The sequence below is a fragment of the Mytilus edulis genome, chromosome 1 (genome assembly GCF_963676685.1).
Source record: "Mytilus edulis chromosome 1, xbMytEdul2.2, whole genome shotgun sequence".
NCBI classification, from domain to species: Eukaryota; Metazoa; Mollusca; class Bivalvia; order Mytilida; family Mytilidae; genus Mytilus; species Mytilus edulis.
The window spans coordinates 85670857-85682866 of NC_092344.1; the positions used below are offsets into that span (position 1 = coordinate 85670857).

Genomic DNA, 12010 nt, shown 5'->3' on the forward strand with positions numbered 1-12010 from the left:
TAATTGTCGTGTTTTGAATCTGTAGTTTACGGATTGTCATCTAAGTACACAATCAACAAAGAGGCATGAATATTGAGCTCGTTTATAACATGTACAATAAGATATTAGTTTACTTCAATGACAGGTCCATGCGTATTGGGATCACAAGACTTTTACAAGAAAAGTCACGATGAGTTCGTTGCATTTGGAAAACATATCGGCGGATTGTTTACTGAAAGCAAGCAATTAAAGAAAAGTAAATTTCTTCTTAATTTGGACAAATTATAGGACAAATTATAGAATTTTCCCGAGAAAAAAGTATTATGTACATTAGTTTTATTATAAAAACTAACCATTTATTTATGAAAAAAAAACATATGCATTTTTTGTTTTAAATTTGAAGTTTCATATGACTCTAAGAATAATTTTATTTGGTATTTTCAGCTTGTTATGAAACTCGCCTTTACAATCTTTTGTTTGGTCGTTTTGAGCTTATTTGGAGACACAGCATGCGCTACTAACCAATGCATCAGCAATTGCATAGATAGTTCCAGTAGCTGTATCAGGGGTTGTGGTGGAAAATTTATTTTCCAGATGTTGTCATGCTATTCAAGTTGCAAAAATCAATGTGAACTATGTACCGTCAAGTGCCCCAACACTGGCAGTTCAGGAAAAACCTGTAAATTTTAAGTCATAAATAAAAAAAAATTATCGTTTCGTGTTGTAATAGTTTTTTATGTATATTTCCTATTTTCAATAATCGAGAATTTAAATGGTAACACGTAGTCAATAATCGAGAATTCAAATGGTAACACGTAGTCAAAAATTTAGTATTCACATGTGAACACGTAGTCAATAATCGAGTATTCAAATGTGAACACGTAGTCAATAGTCGACTATTCAAATGTGAACACGTAGTCAATAGTCGAGTATTCAAATGTGAACACGTAGTCAATAATCGAGTATTCAAATGTGAACACGTAGTCAATAATCGAGTATTCAAATGTGAACAATTAGTCAATAATCGAGGTTTCAAATGTGAACACGTAGTCAATAATCGAGTATTCAAATGTGAACACGTAGTCAATAGTCGATTATTCAAATGTGAACACATAGTCAATAATTTAGTAATCAAATGTGAACAAGTAGTCAAAAATCGATTATTCAAAATGTGAACACGTAGTCAATAATCGAGTATTCAAATGTGAACACATAGTCAATAGTCGATTATTCAAATGTGAACACGGAGTCAATAATTTAGTATTCAAATTTGAACAGTGCGTCAATAATCGAGTAGTCAAATGTGAACACGTAGTCAATAATCGAGTATTCAAATGTGAACACGTAGTAAAACCCTTTGACACTTTTGTAAGTAACTGTTTTAATTTTCGCCAATTATTGAAGCAATAGAAAATTTCAAATCACTAGATGTCGATTTAAGCTTTTCAGTTTTTAAGTAATCCAAGTCTAGTCTGTGATTTAAATTTGAATTGTCAAAACATTCTTCTTTTTTAACAGACATGTTGGTAAATCGTGTAAAAACTCCACATCTTAAGTCGTAAATAGAACCGTCAGACTGCTCCTGGACTCCATCTTTTCCCGTAAATAGATTGTTATCAAAGGGTAAAATGTATGCGTCGATATTTTTGCTACTACGTTGACTGTCTGTGTAATCTTGTTGTCTTAAAGTTGTAAGTTTTAACTGATATATTGCAGTATCCAAGTCTCCATGACAACTCTGTAATACCAATTCTAAAATGTTTGAATTGCTCCAAGGAAACATACGACGAAGGATACTGATCTTTGATGGTAATACTTTAATGAAATTCAAACTTGAATCATTTCTTTTTGTATCCATTGGTTCACTGAATTTTGTTATTACTCCAACCGAAGCTGTATCCAAATCTTTATCAGCAAAGCAACGCCGTCTTCTTATTCGTTCGTCTAGTAGTATTTTGTTGTTGTTTTTCATGGGATTATTCTGAAAAATTCTTTGATTAATATCTGAAATGAAAGTAAAAAATAAAATAAAGTACTTTGTAACTTTTCCGTACCTATCGATTCTTTTGTTTATACTTCTCTCTGCTTTTTCAATATTATTGAAATTTTTCAAAGTCTAATATTAAAATATTCCACAAATGTATTTATTTTATGTTAATACGGAATATAACTTAATTTCCTATGTATGTATAGAAACATATAACAGTTTATAATTCATCAAAATAAATTTGACCACAAAACCTATACTAAAAAGTATTCTGCACTGTAACTAATCTCCAGACTTTATATTCCTAGAATTTTTTACTCTTAAGATTGCCTCTTTAAATCATTCTATATTTATTACAATACATTATGGTTAAAAAGAAGCAAACAAAAAAATATGTCTGGTGCCACCCAGTTTTAGCATATAATAAAAGGTAAGAGTAAAAAAATATCCTTATAAAACTCCAAAAAATATTATATATAGTGAAGAAATGAGTGATGGCTATTGGTGTGATAATAGCCAGAAATGTGCGAGAAACAGTGATTATAAATATTTACTGCCAAAAAATAATCAAGTAGTGTTCTTTATACATACTATTTCGAAAATTCCGGAACCATGCAGTATCATTAAAAATGCATTTTTTTTCTATCAAAAAGGGCAGCAGCACCACGAGTATTGCAGTTTTAATAACACACATCTGATTAAGAATTTCCGAATTTGATAGTTTTTTCATCGTATTTTTTAAAGTGAAAACCCAGAACCCTAAAAAAGCTTGTTCATTATTGAAGGTCAAACGCTGACCCATAGTTGTAAATGTATGTGTCATTTGGTTTTTCGGGGAGAGTTGTCTCATTTGCAATCCTACCACATGTTCTTACTTTTATGCCATTGTTGCCTATGTAAATAATCACTTCATTTTAACTTTATGGATACATCAATTATTCCACCAACATACTTGAAATTATGTCACGTGATACAACACGTTGTTGCAGATGTCGTAGGCTTCTGTGCATCATCCTCCTTTCTTGAAGCACACGCGTAGCATTCACCACTTTCTGTGTTACTCTATTTGGAGACTCTGTCGACTGGTGCCTGCAGTGAATATACATAGCTACTTAAAGTTGTGATATTTATCATTTATTAGATTTAGTGTTTCCTTTTGTCTACGTCGAAATGAATTGTACAGAAATAGAAAGACGACACTGTTTAGTTTTTAAAGGTAATGGCTTTCCTAAAAATGATCCGTTAGTTGAGAAATGGATCTATCTATGTATTGCTATGTCATTATCTACATGTACAAATGTAGCTATCAATAGAATTGAGAATGGAAATGGGGAATGTGTCAAAGAGAGAACAACCCGACCATAGAAAAAACAACAACAGAAGGTCACCAACATGTCTTCAATGTAGCGAGAAATTCCCGCACCCGGAGGCGTCCTTCAGCTGGCCCCTAAACAAATATATACTAGTTCGGTGATAATGAACGCCATACTAAACTCCAAATTGTACACAAGAAACTAAAATTAAAATAATACAAAACTAACAAAGGCCAGAGGCTCCTGACTTGGGACAGGCGCAAAAATGCGGCGGCGTTAAACATGTTTATGAGATCTCAACCCCACCCCCCTTCCCCCTAATACCTGTAGCCAATATAGAAAATTAAACGAATAACAATACGCACATTAATTCAGTTCAAGAGAAGTCCGATTCTGATGTCAGACGATGTAACCAAAGAGAATAAACGAATTGACAATAATACATAAATAACAACAGACTACTAGCAGTTAACTAACTCACATGGCAGCTCCAGACTTTAATTAATCTGATTGAAAGATTATGATTTCATCATATGAATATCAAGCACAAACCTTCCCGTTAGGGGTTTAGTATCATACCATCATAACGTATATGAGAAGAACATAACCCGTGTCATGACAACAACTGGTTTTTGAATAAATGTGTTTAGTTCCCATGCAAAGACCCTATAAGTGAATCAAGTTGAATATTAACGCCAAAATATGCAATCTTTAATGACCTGACAACAGTATCGTAACTATATCCCTTCTTAATAAGTCTATTTAAAGGTTTTGTTAGTTTCTGAGGTAAATACTGACATTTTTGTGCTTTATAAAGAATTTTTCCATAAAAAATTGGATGTGAAATACCTGAACGTTTAAGAAGTCTGCATGTTGAGCTATTTTTACGAATGATGTCCATATACCGATGATAAAATTTAGTAATAAAATTTAACGTTACCAATTTTTTTTGCACCAGATGCGCATTTCGACAATACATGTCTCTTCAGTGATGCTCGTGGCCAAAATATTTGAAATCAAAAGCTTATATAAAAGATGAAAAGCTATAATCTAAAAGGTCCAAAAAGTATAGCCAAATCCGTGGAAGGAATCAGAGCATTGCATGAGGGAGATACATTCCTTAATTTATAATAATTTCTATCATTTTGTAACAGCAAATTTTAATAACACAAAAAATCCGTGTTTTCATGCCAGTACTTCGCTACTGGGCTGGAGATACCTACGGGACGAATAGTAAATGTTTTGAATAGTTTGTGATATCAAAACCCTGGTATTTGATGAATTTTAATCGGGGAAAATATTAAGAATTCAAAAACAATTGATACGTATATTTAGTAAGCATGACTGTACTCCCACCATGATAAACTTGATTATAGCCTAACTTTTTACTTTATAAGTAAGTATTCAGATAATATTTATTTCTTTCGACATATTTTTTTTTGCTGTATGTTCTTTTGAATCAACTCTAGTTGTACTATGGACCTTTCATCAAATGTCCGCATTCACAGCATCATATGATAGATAAACACTTGTCTATTGTTGAGGACCGTATAGTAAACCTCTAGATTTTCAAGTATTTCTCATTGATACATCCCGAAAATCTCATCTTATACAGCGAGGTATTTCATGCGACTACGGTACCGATGTATATATTGTACCTTTGTGTTTCCATTATTTTCAAATTTGACAGTTGTATTGTACTTTTGGCGATATCTAAATCAATTTAAACTGTTTCACTATTTTTAGCGATTTTGAACTCATTTATAAGTTCTGGTCAGATCTCTCCCTTGTGAACCTTCTACTTTGATGGTAAAATTTACCAATGTTGATAAACAGAAAGCCACAGAAATCATGTATCTATATGTATCAATTATGTAATGCACGTACATGAAGGCAATTAATCATTTATATACGATGTTCTACAGGACCTTGGAACATGTAAATATCAACAACATTTATAAATCCTGAGAATAATAACAACAATAAGTTTTAGAATTATTTTAGTTACTACATGCACTTAGTTACATATATGAAATGAGGAAATAAACGAAAATAAAAAAGACAAACATTATTTATATTAACTCAATGGGAAAAGATATATTTTCAAATAGCAACAACTCTATAGTTATGTCAACATCATTAAAACACTTCAAATTGGCTTCTAGAGTGACAGGGAATATACATATGGTTCCTTTTGTTTTTCTCCGACATGCAGTAAAAATCTATAAAAGAGGGGTCGAAAGATGCCTGGGAGACATTCAAACTCATAGATCGAATACATACGGACAGTAAATGTGGGCGTCCGTTTGGTTGGCGTGCTGGATGTATAAATACGCAGCCACGCACAGGTTTGTAAAATTAAGGAGCTAGCGTATCACAGCATTAAGTTTTGAACTGCTTTTGGTCAAGGTACAATATTTTTTATACCATCGGAGATGCTTTAAATTCTTATGAATATTAATAAAGGAAGACACAAATTGCATTTGCGTTTTACAAAGAAATCTACATGAAATATCTTATACTATTTTAAAGAAACCGAAATATGTCTATACATTACTTTATTTGAAGTTTTTAAAATACAATCATTGAAGTGTTATGTTTTATTTTAGTGAAACTATCCATATTATATAGAGTTCAGAATAAAAATAGAATAAGAATAGTAATGTTATTATTCTAAAATCTAAACAATAGGATTGTTACTAAATAAACAAACAAACACACACATAACAAAACGATAGACAGAAATCAATACAAACATGTAGCATTGGAAAAAATAAAGATTATTAACATAGTATATTATAATACTATTTTGACAACATATAGTGTTCATGATAAAACACATTCTCGTGTGATGTGACCACATATAAAAGGAGAGAAAAAATCTTATATCAATGCAAGATTTATGATACCTATCAAAGGAAGAATAAACATACAAGAGGACTACGATGTGTAACACAATATATCAATATAAACATTAGTCATATGGATACCAACAAATAGCACAAGGGCGTGCTCGACTTTATTATTTTACAGAAATTAAATATAATGTTTCATTGAAGATTTTACAAAATATTTAGATATAGCATGTTAAATTCCATAACATAAATAAATACAATTTGATTAACTGGTGCTAGGAAACACGCTTATTTGATCTTTGAAGTATTATGTTCTATGTGGTATACAGTGTTTGTATAATTATCTATAAAGCATCAAAGCTTAAAAATTCAAGTTATCTATATCTATATAAAAAAATAAGATGTGATATGATTGTCAATGAGACAACTCTTCACAAGAGACCAAATAAAATAGAAATATCTGAAATTATGTAATGAAATTAATACAATTGTTTTTCGTTTTGACTTCCAAACTTCCATTTCTTATTTCAGGAAGGGGGTAAATTAAGAAACAACCTGAATATTGTTGGCCTCGGAAGTTGTACTATTACCGATAAAATATATAACTGTTTGACTTTTTTTTATTTTATTTAAAGTTTTCCGAATATTTTCCTTTATTCATATCTGATGAACTTTTTTTTTTATCAATTGCATCAGTATGATAATTCCTGTTTATCAACAAAAGATCCAGCGAATAATCTACTGCTACATGCAATGCCTGCAATTAATTCTTACCTTCGGAGGGCTACTTGTGCTGCCATGACTTTTTGTCGTTCAACAACTAATAGACAATTCGGGCATTGACAATCTTTCCAACGACAAAATCGTTTGTGGCCTTTTAGGCAGGAGACGACGCCATGATTCCTACATCTAGCGCACTTTGGTGTTCTGAGTGATTTTGATCCAAGTTTAGAGATTTTATTTCCTTCCATCTTAGGTGTAATGGCTACAACTAAAATATAAAGTATATTTTATATCATTATTCATTATATATAGTATTGTGTTCTGTAGGCATCACTTGTTAGTAAAAAAACAATGAAAAAGGTTAAAATATAATTGTTTATAAACTATTATGGTTTTTTTTTCAATCTACTTTAGTGTACATTGAACAAGAAAATCGATAAAATAGTAGTAGTTGAATCATTTACACCGCAAAATACCAGACATCATTAAAATAAAGTACACGTATTTTCAAATCAAATTACATAATATATATATATCGAAATATACAACCAAAAGTTTATTTTCATCACTGAACGTATAAGTGCAGCATACTAAAAAGAAATTTGCATTAAATAGATATAGGAAGATGTGGTGTGAGTGCCAATGAGACAACTCTCCATACAAATAACAATTTAAAAAGTAAACCATTATAGGTTAAAGTACGGCCTTCAACATGCACATTTGTACATGTTATTTAAATTTGACTTTAAAATTCGGTTGGATTAAGACCTTCATTTGCCCTAAACGTAAACTGATAAATAATAACTAAGACAGACATTTATCTGGCCAACATAAGATAATATGTAAGACCAGCATAGGACATTAAAAGGGAAAACCCCGAGACAATAGAAGCAAACTTAACAAAAGGAGATGAACATAAGACAATAGAAGAGGCAAACATAAGACGAAGACAATAGAAGAAAGGAGAGGCAAACATAAGACAACAGAAGATGTAAATAAAGGCAACAGTAGTATACCGCTGTTCGAAATTCATAAATCGATTGAGAAAAAAACAAATCCGGGTTACAAACCAAAACTGAGGGAAACATAAAATATAAGAGAACTACGATACAATAGAAACACAACATTAAAATGTAAAACACACAGAAACGAACTATATTATAACAATGGCCATTTTCCTGACTTGGTACAGGACATTTTAAGAAAAATAATGGTGGGTTGAACCTGGTTTTGTGGCATGCCAAATCTCTCGCTTTTATGGCAATGTTAAATAACATTAAAATGACAACATTACATAAAAGGACTGCAATGCAACTTAAATTGGAGAACATATAGGACAGAGAAACACACGAATAATATATAAGAAAATGTACCAGGTATAAAAATTTTAAATACGCCAGGTCATGCTTTAAGTATTCCCTATATAAGCAACAACATTTTTCCCAGATAAGGGTGGGGGCTGGGCCCCCAGCCCCCCCCCCCCCCCCCCCCCCGGGCCCAGCCTCTAAATCGCCTCTGATCCTTATTATTCAGAATAATTCATACTTTTGCAAACAGTAAAGTTTTACATAAAACAATAGGAGAGGCAAACATAAAAGAGGGACGAAAGATACCAAAGGGACAGTCAAACTCATAAATCGAAAATAAACTGACAACACCATGGCTAAAAATGACATAAAGACAAACAGACAAAAAATAGTCCACATGACACAACATAGAAAACTAAAGAATAAACAACACGAACCTCACAATAAGATCATAGTGAAGACTCACTGTGACATATGACAATAAAAAAGATAATCATTAGACAATACAATATAACAACGTAGGAAAATAGAAGGGACACACAGAAGCAAACATAACAGAATAGAGAGAGGCAAACATAAGTCAATATTGTAGTTTATCGGTCGTCCCACTGTCTATATCACTCTGTTCAGCTCTTAATATCATTCCGTAACATGTCTTTGTGACGTCAAATACGTTGAACCGGCCTTAATAACTTTGACCCGGACATCATAATGTTTGAACCGACGTTAATAACTTTGACCCGAACTTATCAAGTCATCTTAAATTCTTTTGTGTACTGGTGAAACAAAGAAAACACTTCTGAAACACGCAAATATAGCCCGATAAATCGATTATCAGATTATCTGCATATTGATATTGTAAAATATCAGCTGCTTGACATTATATGAAGGCTTTTTGATCTCGTTCGCTACGCTCACTCGACAAAAAGCTTCATATTATGTCTCGCAGCTGATATTTTACGATATCAACATGCAGATAACCTGATAATCGGTACGTTTATCTGACGTAACTTTGTCAAGACGGTTATTGAAGATCATTTACGATAAATGACAAAGTTTTATATGTATGACGAGTAACCTGCAAGTGTCAACTTTTTGTATGTTTGATTTCCCGTTTGTTAATAAAATTGAAATCAACTCTACGGCAGACCTTTTTTCTTCATATAGGTTTGAAATGTTTTCCAAATTGCCATTTTCTCATCGACCAGAATCTGTGCAATCATGCAAATACTAGTATATGGTCCGAGAACACAATTATTTCGTAGTGCATTTCTTTTAGAACATAAATGCAAATAAAAAAAATCCCACCTGCGCTTTCTCAAAGAAACTTTTACAGTGTGTTGTACTACTTTTGGGACAAATTATATCAAAATTATAGAAAACTTCATCGGCTCTAACTCAAAATATGGACAATTGTATGTTTCGGGCGTCTTGAAATCTTTCGACAGCTTCCGAAGTGCTAATTTTCAACCTTTTTCAGCTGGACCAAATCACTACTTTCCTTTAAAAATTCTGGACCCAAATGTTTTTTAAAGTGTAATTTCATCCCCCTACTTGCAATTTGAGGCATTAAACATGGAGAAATAAATTTGGAAGGGGTATAAAAATTAATGGCAAGTAACCCACTGTCAACACTAGGGACTATATGACAATGGTGGTCTCGGACCATATGTGTTTGATGCTTTTAATAAATATAAAATTATTTGTAAATTTGCAATATTTTCTAAAACAAAATTGCAAAATGTGTATTAAAACACGGCCGATTTTTTAATGATGAAAATTTAAGAGAACGTTTATAAGATATTTACTTTCAGATGCTTGTACACCAGAGGACTTAATTGAAAAAATATTGGAAGTGAAATAACACAAGTTAAATCGTTAAACGTGTGTTAATATAATATATTTTTTTTACAAGACTCTCATTTTAAAACTGGCCATCAAAAGAATACATCCAACCGATATTCGCTAAGCCTTTTCAAAATAAAAAAATGAAATATAATAGCACTTTATTTTTTCTCCGTTTATGGCAACACCAACTGTATAGAATTCATCAGTTTTTTTTTTTTTTTTTTTTTTTTAAATAATGGTTTTAGTGTATGAATCCCGATGATCATGAATTGTAATCAGACGCAGATGTAATATTATTCACAGAACGTCTATGTAACCAGCAGTGAGTTTATCCCCAATGTGGTTGCTAGCTATATCGTAATAGGGAAGCCATGCTCATTAAATATAAATATATCTTTAAAATAAGTCTGGTTTTTATGCTGCCTTTTCGCTTTTGATATTAAACCAGTTGAAACATTCTATTGTTGATATGTATTTGAATATAAAATCTGTTATTGCAATAATAGTTATACTATAATGAAACTGGTTATCATAGATATAGGAAGATGTGGTATGAATGCCAATGAGATACCTCTCCATCCAAGTCACAGTTTATAAAAGTAAACCATTATAGGTCAAGGTACGGTCTTCAACACGGAGTCAAGGCTTACACCGAACAGCAAGCTATAAGGGGCCCCACAAATTACTAGTGTAAAACCATTAAATCGGGGAAAACTAACGGTCTAACCTATATAAAAACACGAGAAACACTTATGAACCACATAAATCACGCCTTTTAAAAACACTGCTTCGATGATCTTACTACAGTCAGAAGTTACAATGTGCCATAAATTTTGACAAAAAAAAAGGTACAAATATTTAGTTTTGAATTGATACATGCAATTTCACTTACCTTTATTTTCTAACCAGTTGAATCCTTACGTGTGAATCATAAAGACTGTAATTATATACTATATTTCAATATAATGTTCAGAATCAGATTATAGTGATGTTTAATATCTGATTGGGTGATCTATTGATCTTGTCACGCCCTTTTGGAAGATCATCAAATTATTTGATACCCAAAGCATATGTTTCGGGATATATTTCTTAAATCTATCTGCATAAAATTAAGATAAGCTACACTCTCTTGAAATCAAATGATAAAAATGTCAAATTAAGCCATTTGTGTTACCATTGAGAATAGATCTTTCAAAGTAAATTAAGATTATGTTTTTTTTTCTTTATCGTAGGGCTTCCAAATTAATAACACATCTAACAATAATAATTCTTACTTAAACATTTCATCCCTTTTCATTTCAAATAGATTTTCAATCATTCGATTACGTAGACGAAAAACGACAAATGTGATGAAAACATTTTTTGTTTCCGATTTATATTTATATTTACTTTTTATGATCAGAACTGGTAGTTTATTGGCATTTATTTGAACGATTCGTAAACAGAATTACAATATGCTGATATTTGCAAAAAACAAGGCGATATATACAGTAGTTCTAGTTATTATATATGACGTGCAATTTCATGGAGAAAAATAACTTATTGTTATTTTTAATGAAAAATAGATTTATTGTTTGCCTAAATGTATACTTCGCCATCTCTTTAGCAACTAAAGCAAATAATGTCATCTCAAAATTTAAAATCTAAAACAAACTGGTGGTTTACAGCGTTTCTGCCACTTGACATCTGAAACGGACGAAAACCATTGCATTATAATTTATAGTAGTGCAGACTCTGTTTACCATTCCAGAGAATGTAAGTTTGATACCCTCTCCTTTTTATGTTACTAAATGTTGCTCAATCTTTTATTTTCTATATGTTTTTTTGTGAAATTCTGTGCGTCTTATCCGGCGTATAATTTTTGTTTGCCCTTGGTGTCTTCTTTTTTACCAAACAATAATACAATAGTTATCAAAGCATACCCTTCTGGAGCACCTGAGATCACCCTTAGTTTTTGGTTTGGTTCGTGTTGTTTATTCTTTAGTTTTCTATGTTGTG

At 31.6% G+C, this 12010-nt stretch overlaps 1 protein-coding gene and 1 long non-coding RNA gene across 2 annotated transcripts in view; one reads left to right on the plus strand and one right to left on the minus strand.

The window, feature by feature from the left end:
- The window catches only part of LOC139493137 (uncharacterized), a 22149-nt gene extending 21453 nt beyond the window's left edge, over positions 1-696 (plus strand). Inside the window, exon 2 of the long non-coding RNA XR_011656921.1 lies at positions 424-696. This is a non-coding gene — a long non-coding RNA (uncharacterized lncRNA). The remainder of the gene's footprint in view (positions 1-423) is intronic.
- LOC139493126 (doublesex- and mab-3-related transcription factor dmd-4-like) lies at positions 694-10986 on the minus strand. The gene is made up of 4 exons (XM_071281292.1): positions 10905-10986; positions 6909-7125; positions 2919-3055; positions 694-1983 (listed from the first exon to the last, which is right to left on the minus strand). Exons 2-4 carry the CDS (start codon positions 7103-7105, stop codon positions 1361-1363), a joined length of 957 nt encoding a protein of 318 aa, XP_071137393.1. The 5' UTR covers positions 7106-7125; positions 10905-10986; the 3' UTR covers positions 694-1360.
- Positions 10987-12010: the final 1024 nt, after the last annotated feature.

Excerpts from the sequence above, each read along its gene's own strand:
- LOC139493126 (XM_071281292.1), bottom strand. The coding sequence starts at position 7,105 with ATGGAAGGAAATAAAATCTCTAAACTTGGATCAAAATCACTCAGAACA. Across the intron at positions 3,056-6,908 it reads GCACAAGTAGCCCTCCGAAG|GCACCAGTCGACAGAGTCTC; the intron begins GTAAGAATTAAT and ends TATTCACTGCAG. Across the intron at positions 1,984-2,918 it reads ATCACGTGACATAATTTCAA|ATATTAATCAAAGAATTTTT; the intron begins GTATGTTGGTGG and ends CTTTCATTTCAG.